Source organism: Malaya genurostris, chromosome 2 (genome assembly GCF_030247185.1).
Source record: "Malaya genurostris strain Urasoe2022 chromosome 2, Malgen_1.1, whole genome shotgun sequence".
NCBI lineage: Eukaryota > Metazoa > Arthropoda > Insecta > Diptera > Culicidae > Malaya > Malaya genurostris.
In genome coordinates, this window is record NC_080571.1 from 105,025,438 (window position 1) to 105,047,614 (window position 22,177).

Consider the following 22,177-nt stretch of genomic DNA (forward strand, 5'->3'; position numbering starts at 1 on the left):
GAAAGAGCTGTCTATCGCTTTCTACTACCTCTGCCCATCTTTTGGACAAATCACTGGTCGTTTTAAAAAACAACTTGATATCAAATGATTAGGGCCTTAGTGATGGTTTCAGGAAGTCGAGCAACTCATAATAGATAACGCCTTTCTGCTTCCACAAAACGTAAAGCAGCATTTTTGAACCGTAGATATCGGATTTCGAAGTTGATGACGCTGCATTTACGGGCGCTCCAGTTTTCTGTGAACGATTTTTCATTCCCAGTCACAGTACAATGTAGGCACGTGCCCGAAATCAGAAACAGAAACAAACAAAAAAGTTTGATACGAAGAATACATAGAATAGTGCCATAACTAAAAAAAATGGGGTAAAATACACGACTATAATATTAATACACAACACTGTACTGGCTGACCGGAAAAAGAAAGTACGCGAGCTTGCTATGCTGCCGCTGGATACCGTACGTACTTATTTAGGACGAAAAACACGAACGCAAGCGCACTTCAAGTACAAGTTCGGCTGGATCCTTTAGCATAGAAGCGCCAGAGAACGGAATGATAACCAGACAATGGACTGGAGTCGTGCTTCGAAGCGACACAAGTGCCTGGAAGGGAGGCTCAACAGGGCGGAAAGATCATAATACCGGTTATCTAACAGATCGGCTGAAAAGTTCGTATCGTTTCTATGAGAGGGCACCACTAGAATTAAATCCATACCATTTTCAGTTAGTACCAACCTTCAAAAGATACGTGTATAAATTTGACAGCTGTCTGATTATTAGTTTGTGAGATATTGCATTTTGAGTGAAGCTACTTTTGTTATTGTGAAAAAAATGGAAAAAAAGGAATTTCGTGTGTTGATGAAACACTACTTTTTGATGAAAAAAAGTGCCGCCGATACTAAAAAATGACTTGATGAGTGTTATCCAGACTCTGCACCGGGCAAAGCAACAATTCGTAAGTGGTTTGCAAAATTTCGTACTGGTCATGTGAGCACCGAAGACGATGAACGCAGTGGACGTCCAAAAGAGGCTGTTACCGATGAAAACGTGAAAAAAATCCACAAAATGATTTTCAATGACCGTAAAGTGAAATTGATCGAGATAGCTGACACCCTAAAGATATCAAAGGAACGTGTTGGACATATTATTCACGAATATTTGGATATGAGAAAGCTTTGTGCAAAATGGGTGCCGCGTGAGCTCACAATCGATCAAAAACAACGCAGAATTGATGATTCTGAGCAGTGTTTGGAGCTGTTATATCGAAATAAAACCGATTTTTTTCGTCGATATATAACAATGGACGAAACATAGCTCCATCACTTCACTCAGGAGTCCAATCGACAGTCAGCTGAGTGGACTGCACGCGATGAACCGAACCCAAAGCGTGGAAAGACTCAACAATCGGCCGGTAAGGTTATGGCGTCTGTATTTTGGAATTCGCATGGTATAATTTTCAAAAGGGAAAAACCATCAACAGTGACTATTATATAGCGTTATTAGAGCGTTTGAAGGACGAAATTTAAAAAAAAACGGTTTTGTTTCATGAAGACAATGCACCGTGTCACAAGTCGATGAAAACCATGCTGAAATTGAACGAATTGGGCTTCGAATTGCTCCCTCATCCAGCGTAATCTCCCGATTTGGCCCCCAGTGACTTTTTCCTGTTCTCAGACCTCAAGAGAATGTTCGCTGGTAAAAAATTTAGAAGCAATGAAGAGGTAATCGCTGAAACTGAGGCCTATTTTGAGGCAAAGGACAAATCGTACTACAAAAATGGTATCGAAAAGTTGGAAGATCGCTATAATCGCTGTATCGCCTCTGATGGCAATTATGTTGAATAATAAAAACGAATTTTGGCAAAAAAATGTGTGTTTCTATTAAACGATACGAACTTTTCAGCCGAACTGTTAGGACTGTCAAAGTATACTTTTGGAGGACTGTATCAATGCAAGTATTAGGGTGCATCAATGAACCGATTGAAGACCGGAATTGCTGTGAAATGGCCATACATGAAGCACATGAGCATCGCTATCATGGTTAAAATAAACGGTTTAGGGTTGCGATTGCTTGCCCATTTACCTTGTTCACCTGATTTGGCTTCCTCGAACTGTCATCTGTTCCCAAACCTCAAATCATATCTGAGAACTCGATGTGAATTTCGTTTTGGAATCTTAGACTTACTCTTACTCTTTCAGTCGTAGACTACGCGGGTCTCTGCTGTGTACAGGAGACGTCTCCATTCAACTCGGTTCATGGCTGTTCGCCGCCAGCCTCGGTAGCTGCGAAGGGTCCGCAGGTCGTCCTCAATTTGAACGATCCATCTTGCCCGCTGTGCGCCTCTTCTTCTTATACCGGTCGGATCATTATCGAGAATCATTTTAACCGGGTTGTTCTCCGACATTCCGAACTCCGCCGAAGATGGTTCGCAACACCTTCCGTTCAACAACACCTAGTGCGCGTTGATCCTCCGCAAGCATTGTCCAGGACTCGTGCCCGTAGAGGATACCGGAAGCGTTCTGCGCAGTCCAAAGTAAGCACGATTTCCTGACAATATGCGTCTCTGAATTTCTCTGCTGGTGTCATTATCGACAGTCACCAGTGAGGTGAGCCCAAGTACACGAACTCGTCGACCATTTCGATTTCATCACCACCAATCAGAACTCGTAATGGGTGGCTGATACTATCTTCTCTAGAGCCCCTGCCTTTCATGTACTTTGTCTTTGACACATTGATGTCAAGTCCGATCCGCTTGGCCTCAGCTTTTAGTCCGATGTACGTATCTTCCATCTTCTCAAAGTTGCGTGCTATAATATCAATATCATCAGCGAAACCAAGTAGCTGGACGGACATTCTGAAAATCGTGCCTCTCGTGTCTATCCTCGCTCTTCTTACCACACCCTCCAAAGCAATGTTGAATAGCAGACACAAAAGGCCATCACCATGCCGTAGCCCTCTGCGAGTTTCGAAGGGACTCGAGTTTATTCCCGATACTCGAACAACGCACATCACTCGATCCATCGTAGCCTTGACCAATCGTATCAGTTTGTCCGGAAATCCGTAGTCGTGCATGATTTTCCATAGCTGTTCTCGATCGATTGTGTCGTAGGCTGATTTGAAATCGATGAATAAGTGATGTGTGGGCACATTGTATTCGCGGCACTTTTGCAAAGTCAAAGCATTACATTCCTTTGGTGGAATTTGGCCTTTCTGTTTCAACAGACTTCGCAGCCGATTCTTAGTGTACAGAATCATTGCCTGGCTAGTACTATGGATCCTACTGACACTAAGAATCCTTCCAGGGCTCGGGGCTCGAACATACGACAACTGGCTTGTAAGACCAGCGTCCTATGCATTGAACCGCCAACCCGGGACACTCTCTTTTGCAACACCTAGCGGATGGCAAACATTTGGTCCGTGGTAGCGCATTCGCCCATAAATCCTGCCTGATATTGTCCCACGAATTTGTTTGCAATCGGTGAAAGTCGACGGCATAAGATTTGGGAGAGTACCTTGTAGGCGGCGTTCAGCAGAGTTATCGCGCGGTAATTGCAGCAATCCAGCTTATCGCCCTTTTTGTAGATGGGACACACGATTCCTTCCATCCATTCCTCCGGTGAAAACCCACTGCAGTGCTTTCACTAGTGCATAACCACCGTGTTTTAGTAGCTCGCTTGGTAGTTGGTCAAAGCCAGCGGCCTTATTATTTTTCAACCGGCTCACCTCCTCCTCGACTTTTTGGAGGTCTAGGACCGGCATTCTATCGTCCTCCGCACTCGTTCCCAAGTTCGTTACCGTGCCGCCACTTTCGTATTCCGCCACATCGCCATTGAGGTGCTCGTCGAAATACTGCCGCCACCTCTCGATCACCTCACAGTCGTTCGTGAGAAAATCCTCGTTGGGCACATATCGGCCTGTGGCACATGGCCTCTGCGCGAACGATTCACCTTCTCGTAGAACTTCCTTGTGCCATTAGCACGGAACAGCTGTTCCATCGCTTCGCGATCTCGGTCTTCCTGTTGGCGCTTTTTTTCTACGGGATACCGAATTTAATCTGTTCCACGCCTTTCTGTATCGCTCCTCGTTTGCTCTCGTCCGGTGTTGCAGCTTGCTCGCCCAAGCTGCATTCTTCTCGGTCACTAACTGTTCACATTCGTCGTCGAACCAGTCGTTCGACACGTTCGGAGCCGCCGTACCTAGAGTTGCTGATGCAGTGCTACCTATGGCAGGACGGATATCTCTCCAGCCATCTTCAAGAGTAGCTGCACCAAGCTGCTCTTCCGTTGGTAGTGCCACTGCCAACTGCTGCGAGTAATCTTGAGCTACTCCAGCTTCCCGGAGCTGCGCGATATTAAACCGCGACGTTCGGTTTCGACGTTGGGTAGCCACCGTCGAAAGTTTTGAGCGCATGCATACAGCAACCAAGTAGTGGTCCGAATCTATATTCGCACTGCGGTAGGTGCGAACATTGTTGATGTCCGAGAAAAATTTTCCGTCGATCAAAACGTGGTCGATTTGGTTTTCGGTCTGTTGGTCAAGTGATCTCCAGGTAGCTTTGTGGATATCCTTGCGGGGAAAGAAGGTGCTTCTGACTACCATTCCTCGGGAGGCCGCAAAGTTGACACACCGTTGGCCGTTGTTATTCGATGCAGCATGCAGGCTGTTCGGCCCGATTACCGGTCGGTACATTGCCTCCCTTCCTACCTGGGCATTCATGTCACCGATGATAATTTTTACGTCTCTGCGTGAGCAGCCGTCATAGGCTTGTTCCAGCTGCAAGTAGAACGCTTCTTTCTCGTCATCGGGTCTCCCTTCCCCTTACCACCACTCAATTTAATGTTATAATGTTTGAATGTTACAGCTTTGGATATGAGAAGGACAAATAGAACATTTTCATACTGTGCTCAAATAGCCACACTACTATTCACGGTGGATGCGGAATGGAAGCGACGCAACGAGTGTGCATTGAAAGAAACTAACTGCATACAACTTTGTAAACCAACACTGCTTGTCATATAACCGAACATTTTCCGTCTCTTTATAGCTAGCACTTACAGTCTATAGCAATCGCAAAAAGTTCGCATTCCTAATCCTAAGTTCGAAACCGGATTCTCTCAGCGGTTTTTCTTGCTTGCGAGTAATATCGCCTAAATGTATACTATCCCGAACCTGTTTTGGCTGTTCTATTTTTAGCTTATGCTCGTGACGTGTTATTTCGAGAAAATCTACATCATATTAAGTTTTCAATGTGCTTTCACTGAGAGTAAAACTAGTTTCCAGTTTGATGTCACACAGCATTTTTTTTGCTGTCAATTTTGATCTTTTAACCGTTAAAACGACCAAAACGATAGTAAATTAAGTAATCGATATATACGAACAGCACAACATCAAATTGAGTTTTCTTTTTAATATCACACTCTACTCGGGTTGGCAAGTTACCAACGCCTCTCATTACGTGGAGAAGCTAAAAATTTTAGTTTTGCCCAGTGTAGTGAGTGACCCATTATTCCAACGGTACCTACTGGTCTGCCCATACTCGCATGTCAGTCCCATATCGATTTTCGCCAATTTTGAGTTCGCTTGAGGAATGAAATCTATCCTCAATATACTCTCAGAAATTGCAATTAAAGTTGAGGGTTTGTTCAATGAAATGTGAAAAAAATATCAACTCATGTCTGTCCCATATGCAAATTTCAATAATGTCGTTTGTTGCGAAATTGGAATAGCAAAGGTGTATTACCGATATTTCATGTAATAATACCATGATTTGGATGGTTAATAAAATTTTGATCGTCTTTTTCTCGACATGTCGATTTTCCATATGGGACAGATATGCAAGTATGGGCAGTGGTATAAAATATCAAAAATTTTATCCGTTACTACTGACATGATTAGAAAATTGCGTCACGTGAATAATCTCGGCGTACTTCCTCGCAGAGCAAGATCCGTTCGCTTACGGGCGCTCATGCAAGAGGATGAAATTAAAGGAACCATTTATAATAGTTCCGCTCATGTGATGGACGCGGCAGATAATATCAGTCAATGTCAAATTCGGGTTCGCGAATTGATGCCAGAAATGCAAAGTGCGTTAAAACGCGGCGATCTTCCGAGTGTTCGGATAATACTATTCCGTTTAACACATTACCGTGAAAGACTAGCCATCGTGGAACCACCGGAAAATCTGAAAGAGACACACGCAACTCTTTCGTTATTAGTACAATTTTCGTTAGAAGATATAGATGATGTTTTGGGTAATTTCCAGAAAAGTGGTGAACAAGCTGTGAACAGTGATGGTGCGAGATAAGATAATACGGGTGCCATTCCAAAGGATACTCGTCAAATGTCCACGTCTGTAGAAGCCAACCTTCGGGGATTCGACGTCAACGGAGACCCTATAAACCAATCGGTAACTGCGAACCTAGCGCCACAAGTAGCTCAGCAGCAATCCAGGGACATGAGCAGCTTGGCAGATGCATCAGCTACACCTCGGAGTAACTCAACACGATATGAAAACGAGACGGAAATAAAGTCATTCCAAACCCAGCGCTCGTATCGTGGAAGAGGAGCGAACATTTTGGGTCCTAACCCGACACAGAGCAACAGGTATTATGGACACGGAGAATGGAGCATGCGGGACCCCACATTCAGCAGCATGCCACTACCACCTTACGTACACCCAAGAGTACAGGAAGGCTATGCAAGAGAACGAAATCACCTACTACGTGACGAGTTAATTAGACGTTTGAATTGTCAACAGCATGAAAATACAACGGGCCCTTACTGGAGGAAAGAAGAACACTGAAGGCAATCCATAACTGGCCATTCAGGTACAAAGGGGAGAAGGATGGATAGTCGCTTAACACATTTTTGCAACTAGTCGAGACCTTCGCTGCATCAGAGGAAATCGGCAACCAAAGCGAAAAAAAAGGTGGATGCATTGAAACTGACTTTGTTTCACAGAAAAATACAAGACTTTATTTTTATCACGAAATAAAAATTGTGGATGCATTGAATCTGACTTTGTTTCACAGGAAAATACAAGACTTTATTTTTATCGCGATAACATATATGTTTTTATGTACTAATCGCATCTAAACTAAATTATCTAGGCTTTGTCACGGTAGATTTTTGATACAAGCCTTCAGAGCCGGAATATTCGATGAACAAGTAGAGGTATGCATTTCCGAGCGTTCCAATTTTCAGCAGTTCTCCAGTCAGAAAAAATACAACACGACCGCTAAAATCAATGAATCATTCTGAAAATTTCACAAAATATTCTCAACTAAATTTCGAAGACATTTTCAGGTGTGATATTCTATATTCTGCACCGTTTCCAAGAAAATTTAATTTGAAACGGGAAAATAGCAAAAAACCTACCACTTTACGGTACTGTCCTCAGCCCTTAAATCTACAGTCACAACAAACCACATCTGAGAACCAACATAACACCCGGAAATCTTCGATTGTAGCACCACCGGCAAGATTGATTTGCTGGAATTGTGATGCAGAGGGCCACCGATTTATGGATTGCGACAAACCTCAAGCAATACTGTTCTGCTACCGCTGTGAACAAAAAGGTTATTCACTTCGAAACTGCCCGACTTGTCTTCAACGGCCGGAAAACTTACTGGTGGGAAACAAATAAGAGAGGGTATAGTATCCTCGCAGTATTTTCATGATCCCTCTACGATAATAGATTTAATTCAAATTAGTTCCTTGATCATAAACCCCTAAAATGACAATAGACCTCAAGAACTAGTGCAGGTGTTCGGCAAACACATAACCGGATTGCTCGATAGTGGAGCTAACTGTTCCATTCTTGGTGGAGACAACGTGAAAATAGTGCAAGATCTGGGGCTGCAGAAGGTCGCACTTGCGGGAAGCATTAAAACAGTGGACGGTACGGAGCACCGAATTCAATCCGTGGTACGTTTACCAATAGCGTATAACAAGAAGAACGAAGTCATAGCAATGTTAATTCTTCCTACGATGCCAACTTGTGTGATATTTGCATGAATTTCTGGAATGCGTTTAACATCAAACCAGTGTGTTGTTCGGCAAACCTAGAACTCGAACCAGAGACCAACCAGACATTAGAAAAAAGGAAGCAACTATCGGAGGAAGAAATGTTTAGCTTAAAACGAGTTATTGGCCGTTTTCCAAAAGCTGAACCGGCAAGACTTGGAAGGACTGACCGCTTCACTCACCGCATCGATATCGGTGACGCCAAACCACGAAAGCAACGATACTATCCCATGTCTAAATAAGTACTGGAAGAGATCAACAAGGAGATCGACCGGATGCTACAGCTCGACGTAATAGAAGAGGCGCTGTTCTCACTATGGAATAATCCCTTAGTAGCCGTCAAGAAAAAGACTGGTCAGTATCGCGTTTGTCTGGATGCCCGTCATCTGAACTCGGTGATGGTAAACGAGGGGTACCCGATTCCACAGATTTCAGCGATAATGAACAATCTCAGCGGATGCACATTCATTTCAGCGATTGACTTGAAAGATGCCTTCTGGAAATTACCGTTAGAACCGAATTCTCGTCCATTAACAGCATTCACGGTTCCACAAAGAGGGCACTTTCAATTTAAAGTGGTACCGTTTGGCCTCTGCACGGCAAGTCAGGCTTTGGCGCGACTAATGACTCATCTTTTCGCGGACCTCGAGCCACATGTCTTCCATTATCTGGATGACATCATCATCTGCTCCCGGACCTTCAGCGAACACATTGAGACGCTGGACATAGTTACAAAGCGGCTGACGAAAGCAGGGCTCACGATTTCGACTGAAAAATCCAGATTTTGTCTCGAGGAGATCAAGTACCTCGGATATGTTTTAAATCCAAACGGATGGAACGTAGACCAAGATAAAATCGTGTGCATAGTACATTTTCCAGTTCCACAGTGCAGGAAAGAGATACAGAGATTTTTAGGAATGTGCAATTGGTACCGAAGGTTCATTGCGAACTTTTCGCGGATCGCAGCACCGTTTACAGAGCTGACCAAAATTAAAACCAAGTTCGAGTGGACCAGAGAAGCAGAAGAAGCTTTACTGAAACTCAAATCAGCACTCGTATCAGAACCAGTTCTAGTCATGCCAGACCATACGAAGAAATTCTCGATTGCATATGACGCAAGTGACGTGGCCATTGGCGCAGTATTGACCCAGGAGCATGAAGGAAAAGAGCACCCTGTAGCTTACTTATCGCAGAAACTGTCGGCTTCAGAACGAAAATATTCAGTAACCAAGCGAGAGTGTCTTGCCGTGATCAGAATGTTTGTAAATATTGGAGACTATTCGACCGCAGAGCAGTTATTTGGAGCCATTTATATTTTTACTATACCTTAACGATCTCAATTTTTTGTTGAAATGTCTGTCTGCTGATGATTTCAAGCTATCGCAAACACTCGTTCATAAGATATGAGTACAACATTACGGAAAAAGTGGTGAAACGTGAATCGTTCGTAGAGGACTTAGATATTATTCTTGGTGCCAAGTTAAACTTCAAAAACCACATCGATCGCTGCAAACTTATAGGCTTGGATCTATTATCTGTTCGTAGGAATGTCTCAAAAGCAATTTTCATAATTGATTTGTTATAATCACGTATTGATTGTTCCGAATTATTACAATTAATTTCTACTTTCATCTTCGTAATCTGTGTTATCGTTCCTTTTTGAGACTACCTTCCGTCAGAACAATCTATGGATTTAGTGAACCGTTCACTAGTATATGCCGTTTATTCGATAACTTGTCTAATGTCTTCGATTTCCATTTATCTCGAAATGTAATGAAATGTAAATGTCGATACAAAAGATGACTGCTGGAGTAGAGGTTTATTTGATTCTCATTTTCAGTGGGCTTTTCCTTGCTCCACATAAATTCATAAATAAATAAATAAAAACCCTAAGGCACAACTTTTACCACACCTCAAACCTGGACCATTTCTGCTACTTACCACAGCTTAGTCATCCGGTCGTGATGTTGTATACCGATTATGTAGAGTATCAACGCATGTAACAGCTCGCATGACGCCATCTTCGTCTTTCGGTCACTGGAACTAATGGCCAAGGTGCAAACCCTCGCGATGATCGTGTCGAGCCTAATGACAGGCCGAATACCAACCGGGGCAAGCAATTGCAGTGAAATGTTACAGTTGGAATCCAAATCCCACAGCACAAGAGGTCGCTCAGTATCTTCCTGTTCGTCCACTGATTCGTGGAGAACCATTTTCGTGCACATATGTGGCTCAAGCTGTCCCAAAAACAGAACCACACGGCGTTGAAATTTGATTAGCCCCGTTTCAGAACTGTCCAGCGCATGCTGCATTTTAATCTTCTCTATTTTACTACTGGTCAAATTGACACTTCGCTTTCTCTGGAATTTCGCCAAACGACTGCTCATAATGCCAGACGATACGGTATCTCGCGTTTGAAGGTAGCTATCCAGTAGTGGAAGAGTTTTGGCGATCACCCTCTCACGACTGTTTTCGGAAATCGATGAATCGTATGCCACCACGCGTTGTACGCACGATAAGGCCATGTTTGCCAACGAAAGCATTCCTTTGCCCAGCTTGAATGATTTTCGAAAAATTTCGATCATTTCATTCGAATCTTCAAGGAAACTTTCAAGCAAACTAATTGGTGCATTGAGGACGACTCTTAGACAGGTTAACTGAAGCTCCCCACTTGAATTGCGTGCTTTGGCAATCTGCAATTCCAGGAAGTACACTAGCAAGTTTGTTGTGGCCATCTTACTAGACGAATGCGGAGTCTAACAGAGAACAAAAAAAAAAAAAAATACATCGTAAAAAAAATGTGTAGATAATTTCGCAGACAACACACCTGAAAATATTGTAGATGATGGGCATTCACCAAACCTAAATCTATCAGTTTCACAAATCCACTGACTAGCGGATGAAGTAAGGATTTCTTCACCATGACGTCGAAATAGATCGGTATCCAATCTTCAAAATGATCTCGTATCTCCACATTGTACCGAAACAAATCTTGATACAGATCGACTAGATTGAAGAATATATGAAAATCTTTTGGTTTAACAGGAACAAGATCAACGTTTGGATCACAGAAATAAAGCTCCTGTGACTCGCCTGTAGTATCCTTCACAGTTCGCTTTCTCGTGTTCAAGTTCAATTTGTCAAGGATGAGAAAGAGGACCTTCATCATATGAGTATAGATAACCTTTATCAATGGTCCTCGGTCCATCAACGGATTTGTACCTTGCGAAAGCAAACCCTTCCATAAAGGAACGTAGTATTTGTAGGTGATATAATCCTTCCAATCGCTTTTACCTTCCGATACATTTCGTTCTTGATTGGCATCGACAACTAGCATATGGGAGCAACTCCAAATTACTCCACGAAGAACAATTTTTTCCAGTAAACTGTCGAGAACCGTACCACCAAGGTTCGCCAAGTTTTGAAATGTTTTCAACAATGAATCTACAACTAGTACGTGGTGCGATTGACTCAAATAGTGAAAATCTTTTATCAAACCGGTGATGATATTCTGTAGCGAAGCTAGCTGCACATTTGTCAGCTCACGAACGTGGCTCATGACATCGGAGAGTGCCTGAACGAAATCTGGTAAATGCTCCAGCAAATCCTTCGACTTTTCCTCTACGAAATACACAGACTCGGTTCTTTGCATCACCAATAACAACAATTCATTCATATACTCTTCCGACATCAATCGACTGCATGCCTTGGACATAGAACCGAAACCTCTAATGGCAATGCGAATTTCAAAAGGTTTCGAATCCGATGCAATCAGAACTGTTTTGAAATATTTCATGAAATAATTCAACACAGCAATTCGCGCTTCCCGGGTGTTGCCGGTGGATTCTGAACTGCTTTCATCTAAATCCTCTCTGACCAACAGTTCACGAGCGATTTCGCGATGCAGGGACTGCAGCGCGTACATTCCCACTCTCCGATCTTCCATTCCGGAACGAATCCACTTACTAGTCAACATAGTCTGCCAGTAATGATAATCATCGTATAGATAGCGAGTAAACAAAGCACTGTGTCGTTCAAGTAATCGAAGGGCATCTAAAAGAAAAGAAAATATCATATCAAGCTGAAGCGTACTGAAAGCCACCTACTTCTGAACGCCAACCTTTCTTTGACAGCGTCGTCCCAATCAGATAGCTTTTTAATTAGCACATAAATCCTGCGACACAACTCTGCACCGGTATCACTGGGAGCAAAATTTATTAGAAAATAATTTAATCCTTGTAGTGCGCCGGCCAATGAAATCAATGAAGGGTAACTTTCTTCCAGCAGTTGTCCCTCGGCCACATTCATCATAGTGTCCAAAATTTTTCTTTGGCGGTCTTCAGAAACACACTCTGGATAATCCTTCGTAAGTAGACCGATTAGTTCAAATAAATTTTGCTGGAAACGATTGGTTAACTTTCGCTGATCGAACACGGTCAACAAATCTCCCAGTAGTTGGCTCATATCGTGATCTTCGTTCAGACAGCTGTACACCAGAAGATCTTGTACAACTGAGGTAGCCAACTCACGCTCTCGCGCACTCGCTGAAGACGATTGAATGAATCGGACGCATTCCTTGAGAATCGCAGTGGCGGATTTACCGACAAGTTTTGGTTGTTTCTGTATCAGTTTTCGGAAAAGATAAAAAATGTCTTCGTTTACTTTTTGAAAGCGACCGGAACAATTAGTAGAACACTGCAGAAATGCTAAAGCACCATTTGGAGAGTTGAATATTATGTCCAACGAGTATTCTACAAGTATCGAATATGTAAACATAGGCCATTCATTAAAACAATAACTTATACCAACCCGCTTCAGCGGCGGTCAGTTTTTCCCCGTCCGCGACCAATTCGGTGATGTTGAGTACATATTCCTTTGCCTTAGTATTGTGCTGAGAAACAATGCAACTTTTCAACAGCATGCAGTACTTCTCCAAATCCGTTGACATTGTAGTGATACTGGTAATTTATAATTTATAACGAACACAACACAGCTGTAGAGTTTCCATATGTAAAATACATGAAACAACAAGATAGATTTTTCCGTTCAGTTGCGTTATAACAAGTTATATTACGATATTAATTTTGCCGGTATGTTTTTATCAACCCCACTTATAAGCGGCGGGCAGATTTCCCCCCAGACGGCTGGCTTGTCTGTCAGCCAATTTTGCCGGAATTCTGCCAGAATTCTTGCAAAAATCTGGAAACAATGCAACAACCATTTCAGCAAGAAAATTTCGCCTAGCGGTTATAATCGTTTCTGTTTCTGTCGGATTCTTTCCATACCAGATTGGTAGAACCGTTTTGAATCGGTTCTACATTTTTAGCGTCTTGGTTCGATTTTTTTAAATAAGAAGTACATATGAAAGGCAATAAGTTATTGCCCTTCATATCACGCGTTTTTTTTATAACGGCCAATAAGCCATCCATCAACATTCACTTTGAAGAGTAATTTCGACTCTTCAAAGTCTACTCTTTACTCGCTGAGAGTAAGTCATGATAGTAAACGGCAGAGAAAAGTTTTCTCTTTCATCTGGTGTGAAATTTAATACTCTATCTTCCATAACTCGCTTGCAATTTCTTTCGAAAGTGGAAGTTAACAGGTGGCCGTTCTAAAAAAAACGCGTGATATATACTAATTATGGAAAATGTTGTAGTGATAATAAATTAAGTAAGAATATCGGTGACATACATAGTTTAATTTCTCAGTACTGCACACATCCTCTGGCACGGAAATTAAATAATATAACTAGCAACTATGAGAGAAAAAAGAGAAGAAGAACAAAAAAAGAAGAGAGTTAAATTTCGATCGTCTGAGCAGGAATCGGAGAGTTGCGTCATTCTTTGGACTACTTTCACGAAGATCACGTCGTGCCCAAATTTGGACACGACAAATGTTATTGCAATAAAATTACTTTCTCACTACTAAATATTTACCTCGTCTCAAGAGTCATTTTTGTATGTATATGCACACTTATTTTCGGATTTTCAGTTCGGTAATGTTTTTGCGGAAAAATCATCACTTTGATCCGAATAACCGAATCAATCGCTATTCTTATGAAAATTGACGTATTCCGCATAATTTTTTCCTAAAATTTGGTTGTCTAAAATACATGTACCGAAAACGTGGTAATTTTGTACCGAACAGTTTTCACTTTGAAATAATTCGGTAAATTTGACAGAAATAATACGGAACGATCATCAGTTTATCAACTTATTACCACATTGCATTTGAATTTTATCAAAGTGTTCAATGTCGGGATGCTTCGTTATTCGAACTATTCAGTAAGTAATATAATTATTTCTACAACGTTTCATCTTAACAATAAATGGTTCCAATCACTTGCTTTTTCTCTCGACAGGCAGTTTTAGGTTCTGTAGGATGGCTTGGACGACATGTCTCTTTACATATCCGCAATCACTTTCAATTTAAATATATAAATTATATTTAAATTAATATTAAATCTGTGTTATTTCAGGTCGAAGACCCGTTTCCCGAAATAAATCCACATTTTGTAATATAATTTATAAAACTGATGGTAGAGCTACTTGTTGGCGCGATCACTTAATTCCAGTAAAGGGCGACATTCTGCATTGCTTCGGTTTGTTGTGCCAGTGCTTTGAATTTAACTGTATAAGCCACCCTGCAGATACACTATTTGGAATCGAAACGCTTACTACAACTGAAGAAAGATTTCATACTGTACTGAACTGTACGAATAACTGAACTAATCAGTTGTTTTTGAGGATACCTTCGGTTTTCTTCCTTCCCGTTCTGATTAAACAGTATAATATTACCAAATCCACAACACAAATTGTTGAGGTAGAGAGCAAATAAATAAAAACACCGGGTCTGTAGCAGCAAATCCGTATAAAGCAGCTTTAAACTGTAAACGACGACACGACCAGGCACTCCGAAATGTGTTCGTGAGTGATTTACCACCAACTACCATAAATATAGTGACCCCTTGTCAATTATTGAAAATGCTATTTCCAGCAACACTTTTCTGGTTGCTACAAACTCGTTACCAAGGAATCTATTTAGCAGCACAAACAAAAACAAACTATTCTTCCATTAGATAAGAAACGTTTTCGCTAACAATTCGTGATAATATCGTTAGAAGTTAAATGAAAAACTGTGTTGAATTATCTACCCAGGACGATTGTTGGAATGATTCTCGAATTCCTGCACACGACACACAGATATATTGCGCTATGGCAGAAATTATTCACATTGAAGATCGGAAATCCAGTGGAAAAATTAACATAAGACTGAATAAGAGTGCTCACTGTCTAATTCAAGATCATCATATGTCCAACGCTTCTGATCGGCCCGAATATCAATTTCAATTTTCACCCTTCCCGATTATTCACGGCAGAATATGTATGATTGCTATACACCACAGTATGATCACAACGATCAGTACACTTGCCAGGGGTAAAAGAAATCGACGAATCGGTTCGGCGTGATTCATGATTCTGAAGCTGTCAAACTGGCCTTAACATGTTGTTTTTTGTCTTCTGTGTCGATTATCAAGCCGTTTCCCCGTTTACACTTAATGATACCCGGAATTTCGTACCGGAAATCTATTATCATTGACCCCGATTTCAATCAAAAAGTTCGAAAAGAATCGTTATAATTTTCCCACAATAATTGAAAGTGAAAGTAAATAAAGGAACAAACACTTTACTATAATCTGACTAAATCTAGCAATATAAATATATTTATATGTTAAAATATTACATTAGAATGAATAAACTTAGATTTCAAATTTACAAACAATAAAGAAGAACAATTGAGACCAGTGGTTTCATTCACACCGAAATATATGGTCTACAATGGATGTAAAAAAAGTTAGGCTTCGTCACAAAATGATGATTCAAAGCTAATACCTGTGAAAATGCAGTTTTGGGTAATTTTTCCTGACAATTCTGGGCCTCGGTGGTAATCCGAACGATTTCAATATTTTCTGCCGTCCGATCTACTTTTGTCATGCACATCTCATCTAACAACTGGGCACTAAGTCAAGCTATTTCAAGCAACAATGATCACCTTGAGCAGTACGTCCGAGTAAGGTAGTAACCAATAGTCAGTCTGTCCTCCGGTTCGCAGAAATCAAATTTTGTTTTCGTTTCGAAATTATTTATTTGTTGCAATTAAACAACATACGTAGCCATGGACAACTGTTATTTAAAATCAACAGTTTTCGACCTTTGTTGCCAGTTTCAATATATTTTCAAGCAATTTCGATTTGACATTACCAGTTACTGAGGGGTAGTTAAATTTGCGATACAGTTTTGATAGACGAGTGGCAGGTCGTGTCGTCGCTGTAAATATATTCTCGTTAATTCACAACATTCGAAATTTCTAAATTATCTTACACTTTCGGTGTCTTATATTACGGTAATTCTTACGGCTCAATCTAACCGTCAACGCATTCAATCGTAACTACGAATTCTAACTGATGTTGGCTTCAACCTTCAATCTTATTCTAGTACTGAAATTCTATTTCCTAATTATTTGTAAGTACTTTAAGTTCATTGTTATTTATACTCACGATTTTTAATAGAATAATAAACTCACTAGCACTAGGTTCAATAAATTCAATATTATTTAATTGGAGACGAGGTCACCGTCAAACCTCAGACTAACAGACAGGACACTCAAATTAGATTCTTCAATCATTTTAACGGTCATTTCGAATATTCTTTTATTTGGGACAGTACTCACATGTGTCATGATGGCGCCACGTTACCCTATCAAAAACATCCTGTCTGTCATCTAGACTGTGTTTATTTTTTTCATTTACCAACAGAGTTGCCATTCATACAGAATTACCTGTAATGTATTGATTTGTATACGTCCACGCGAATTTCATGCAGGATACAGATTTAAAACATATTGCCAAAACTATATACATAATTGTGCCTACTTCTCATCCTCCAACGCAATACAAAATCGAACCCGTTTTGTTACAATATTTACTTGCTTCTGGTCTGCCGCCACTTAATTTCGGGTGAAAACTACCAAAACAATAAAAAATAGTCTAGATGAACAACGTTGAGTCAAATAAATGGTTACCTTCAAACATCGCGAAAAAGTTAAATATATTATCAACGTAATCCAATAATTTATTGTGACGATTCATTTTCAAATATTTTGATGAAATCAGGCATCCCTGCAAGCAGCTGATCGGTGTTGACAAACGAGGGGAAACCAACTAGTAAAAAAACTTTTACATAACACAAGGGGTGTACAGATAGTAAATAGTTCGCGCAGTACAATATAGGTGGAGCTAGTGCATCACGAAAAATTATTTTATATAAGAATTTACTCATACTGTCATGTCTGTTAGTCTGTGGTCAAACCACACCGTGATATGTTTCCGTTTCAGTTTCTCTCCGTTCGGCTTTTCTCGCCTTTACACTGTGAATGTGTATCCGGCCTAATTCGGTAGTTTTATGCAGTGTGCCCAGCAGTAACATCCTCCCCCCCGTAACACTGGCCACCGGTTCCAGTTTTACCATCATTCATAACTTCCAGAACAGCAAGTTTAGCTATAGATCTACGCAGTAAGCCCCTTTGATTGATCAGTATAGTGAAAAATGACAGTTCGAACAATAAATCACCAATTAATAAATTACTGAACTGACTGCGGTACTTTCAGCTGAGTACAAGTCGGTAAAAATATTGCTGAGTTCGGTAAAGGAAATTAAGTGTGTGTGAGATTGACGAATATCAAATGAAGTCGAATAACCAAAAGAAAAGAGAAGGAAGAGAGAAATAAACAAGACACGTACACCGAGATAATGACTCAATTTCGCCTGGACAATTTTGACAGCAGCTGGAATACAACAAGCCTTCTGATGGTATTCCTCACAAGCGGGCAGTATTTGCAATGTTTGGGTTCGTTTCAAACGAAAATGAAATAGGGTAAGGGCTCCCTATTTCATCTCATTTGTAAGGACGTCACATTCAAACCCCGATTTAGTCACTAAAATCACTGTAACTATTTCATATTACTGCTTCATTCGCCTTGCTCCACGTTGAAAATTGATTCACATTTCTTGAAAATTGAACTAATATTTATAAAACAGCTAAATACACTAATGATGTTTTCACTACTCTGCTCCTAATTTCATCTCAATGGATTTTTATCCATCCTATCGTAGATCTTTTATTCATCCTATAAATTAGCAATGGCGACAGCAATCAAAACAAAATATTCCACTATTACACTCTCACCCGCATTCGCATGGCTGCCAGATGACTGACTAAACACTACCAGCTAGAAAAATATAGCTTGCAGACATTCTGGTGACCGACTGCCTTACCGCTGCCAGATATACAACTCAAACGATACAACCGTACCCACCAGAATTTTTCCACATTATTATTATTGGTAAAAGATTTACTCGTTGAATTATCTAATTAATGGGGCAATGACTTACGGAGATCTAAAGAACTATATTTTAACATCATTTTATTAGATAGAACAGATATAGACTTTCTATGCAAAGTAATACATATTTTCTATGAAAATACCTGGCATCTCTGTGCACAGCCGATGAAACACACACACACTTCACAGCGTTATGTTGGCGTATTAGGTTTTGCACGAACATGACATAACCTCACAAAAATGAACAGAATGAACTTTTTTTGACAGTCGACGTGTACTTGTTTACAGTTTAAAAGTTCATCAGAAGTTCCTCGTTCGAATGTAAAAATTGCAAGTCGCCTCACACTCAACAGATTCATACATAAATCGCTCCTTGATGCTGGAAACACATACAGCGTAATCTTTTTAGTTATTTTCATTGTGGAATACGCTTTTAACAGGCACTTTTTCGTCATTTTTTCAATTTTTAACTTGCAGTCGCAAAACAAAACAAGTACACGGCAACTGTCAAAGATGAACTTGATTCATCGGCAGTTCATTTGTGTCGTCATCGTGCAAAACCTAATAGCGGAATAAAACCAGTGCTACGAGATTTGCCACAATGGTTATTTCATTAGTATTTAACACGTTCTTTCTGGTAATATTCGAAGCAGAAACAGTTTTTTTGAAATATTAATATCAATAATATAATTCAGCTTATGTCACGGATACCAAAAACATACTTTTTGATGATAATTTGAAGAAGATAAACAATTTTTGTTTTGTAACATTATGAGATAACTTGGCAACTTTGCGAAACCAAATGAGATGAAAACAAAGCGCAATCAAGTGAACGAAGTGAAAAACTTTCATCTCATATTTTTGAAGACTTTTATTGATTGTCGGGTAAATTTTGAAGTTTTTAATCGTTAACTAAACAAGTGGCAAGTGAACATAACTAATTATGAAGTCATCCAGCATTCAATGGTTGTTAGCCGCACTTGTGGGTTCTTCCGCGAAGGAAAGAAGAAACACCACGCTAACTGTTAGAATTTTGGGCGCCCTTTCAGATAGTGGATTTAGACGTTTGCTTAAGAGATACTACGTTCAGTATTCTAGTCGCAAGTACAAAATTGCACACTGAAGACGCTTTCGGATCGTGCGGTTGTTTTCGGATAATAACACTGACACCGTGATTTAGACTTAGACTGAGACTGACTTTATTAAAACAAAAATAGAATTTATATACAAATGAAATTAATCTAGTACTTCTAAAATGAGACAGAAACTTGAATCAGATAGACGTTTTTACATATACATCCATATTTCGGCTCTACCGAACATCGTGATCAAGTGCATTATCGTGTTCCTTTTCTAGCCTTCGATGGTACCTAGCCTTCGGCCGAGCTAGTTCGGTCGGCCCTTATCTTTCTTTTTGGGTCTGAGCTGAGCAATAAAAAGTATCAGATACCGAGTCCAAACGGCGTGTCGGCTCATACAAAGTTTCATCCCTTGAAGAGGGATGAAACAAACAATTCATGTTTATTCAGGATAAGGTCGGATAAGGTTATAAACAAAGTTAAGTTTGGTCTGTGTTTATGACTCAAAGGTCTGCTCATTTAGTTTATGACATTGTTTGTTCTATGTGTGTGGTGCATACTTTATTTGTTGTACAGTTCTGCATTTTGAGTCTGAAACTGATTTTTCGTATCTTGTAAACTAAAGAAATGTACCCGAATTGAATGAAATAGATTCTGATGAATTAATCGTAACGATCGTCATCGTTATATCCCGATCCTCGTAAATCTATCTGATTTACCTAATGTATGTAACTCTTTAATTTCGTGTTGGTGGACCTGAGGGTCGTATAGTTGACTGAAGATTCGACATCTCTATGTCTGGGTTTCTAATAGTGCGATTTCTATTTTTGAACAATTTTTTTCCAAATCCGAATTTTTGAATAATTATTCCAATAATTGTACATGTGCTTATTACAGATACTATTAAAAGTATCTTACTATGTTCAGATTGATTGTAGTCTTCAGGTTCAGGATCATCATAATCTTTAGAGAAATCTAGCTTTGGTAATCGAGATCCATTATTTCTTAATTTTTTATGTTCTGAATTTGTTTGATTTATAGATTCAAATAAATCTTCGAAATTTGATTTTGGTTTAAAGAACGTAAGCAATTTTTTGCTGACTCCTGTTATGCTAGCATACATTACTGATTCTTTACTCTGGATTCTACAGTCAGAATCCATCGTGACCATTGCTGCCTCGAACGGCGGAGAAAGTACTGAGTTTTTACAGTGAATTATAATTTGCTTAGAATTATCGGTATAATATAAAATTGAGTTTGGCTCTGATAATCGTATTAATTGAGAATACGGAACTTTCTAATAGGTTTGTTTACATTTTTTATCTGATTGCGTATGTGTAAGCATCGCCGATATACAATCCGGAGAGCTTTTTACTTCGACATGAGATGATAAGAAATAACTCTCGTTTAATTTCGAGACCGTTGAAAAATCATAAAAGTATTCTCCTTTTTTGTTGATTGAAATAATTGGTTTTTCAATATCAATAATGCTATGATTCTGTGAGTGAGGTACTGCAATAATTCTAAATGTTTCAAACTCCTCTCGATTAATAATCAAGCTTTTCATAGATACGACAATGTGATCGTTAATTATTTTCACTTGAAATGTTATTGCATCCTTATGATTTAAAACAACTAGATCATTTTGTAATGACTTACTAATATTTAATTGTATGTCGCTAACTTCCTTTTCTGACAAAGGACGTGTTTTCAATTTCCTATGTTTCAGTACAATATCATCAATCATTTCCCTGGCTAATATAACTGATTCTACTAATTCTAGTTGGAATTGAAGTCTATCCATTGTGTCTCCTCTGGCTTCCATCTCTGCAACAGTGAAATTCAGATTCGATAGCTTCGCCTGTAGCTGAGTTGCAATCGCCATGGTTTTTTCCCTAGTTTTCTCGACCGACTCCGATATACGATGGATTTTCTGATCTTCGTGCACTTGCATTGCATGAATTTCATCTTCTATATCGTTGCCTCCGAATACTAAATCCTTGAGAAAGCCTAAAATTCCCTTACTGCGTCTTGATCGACTTCCTCGTTGTATCTCCATTATTGCCTCGCTGCAATAGTAATCCAAAGAAGACATAAGCTGCCGATAATGTCTCGTCTTTAGATGTTTTTCAGCTGCTTCAAATGATTTTCGTACCGAAGCGTGTACCAAGTTGATTGTCTCGATGTCCTCTGGTACTGATATATTTGTATATATATTCGTCGTCCACTCTCCTCTTCTTATTAGCGTTGTACCAAGATGGTCGAATATAAGTCCTTCTTGGTCAACAGGACGTATTTTTAAACTATCGACCATCGATAGTATAGTTGTGGTTGCCAGTATCGTACTAGCCAAGATGTTTGGTTTCCACCAATTACCGGGATTAATTTTCCTTCTCTTGTTTACGGCTGCAGTTGGTTCGATTCTTCGTCGTTTTATTTCTTCCATATTGACTTTTTCATGTTTTCCCCAGTTAGGAAAACTGAGATCGACGCTCCTATTTATTTTCGACGACGATGTTGATTTCTGCGTGTCTGGCGGTAGTTCTTCGATAATCATCACGTGATCCTTGTTCATTTCCTTGTTCGTATAAATTTCAGGTGTATCTTGAATATCGATGACAGCTATTTTAACCGCTGGTCGCGTATATGTTTTCCCATCCGAGGTTCTAATTTCG

At 40.0% G+C, this 22,177-nt stretch overlaps 1 protein-coding gene across 3 annotated transcripts in view; it reads right to left on the reverse strand.

Annotated features, from left to right (window-relative positions):
- LOC131428193 (DNA-dependent protein kinase catalytic subunit-like) overlaps window positions 1-13,745 on the reverse strand; it is a 30,561-nt gene extending 16,816 nt beyond the window's left edge. The window contains exons 1-5 of one of the 3 annotated variants that reach the window (XM_058591920.1): window positions 13,713-13,745; window positions 12,831-13,014; window positions 12,128-12,772; window positions 10,849-12,074; window positions 9,963-10,777 (exon numbers count right to left, since the gene is read on the reverse strand). In XM_058591920.1, the coding sequence (XP_058447903.1) occupies window positions 9,963-10,777; window positions 10,849-12,074; window positions 12,128-12,772; window positions 12,831-12,969 (2,825 nt within the window). In that variant the 5' untranslated portion in view covers window positions 12,970-13,014; window positions 13,713-13,745. Of the gene's footprint in view, window positions 1-9,962; window positions 10,778-10,848; window positions 12,075-12,127; window positions 12,773-12,830; window positions 13,081-13,712 lie in introns of those variants that run through there. The other 2 variants (XM_058591919.1, XM_058591921.1) reach the window with 2 other exon arrangements.
- Between the last annotated feature and the right edge of the window lie 8,432 nt (window positions 13,746-22,177).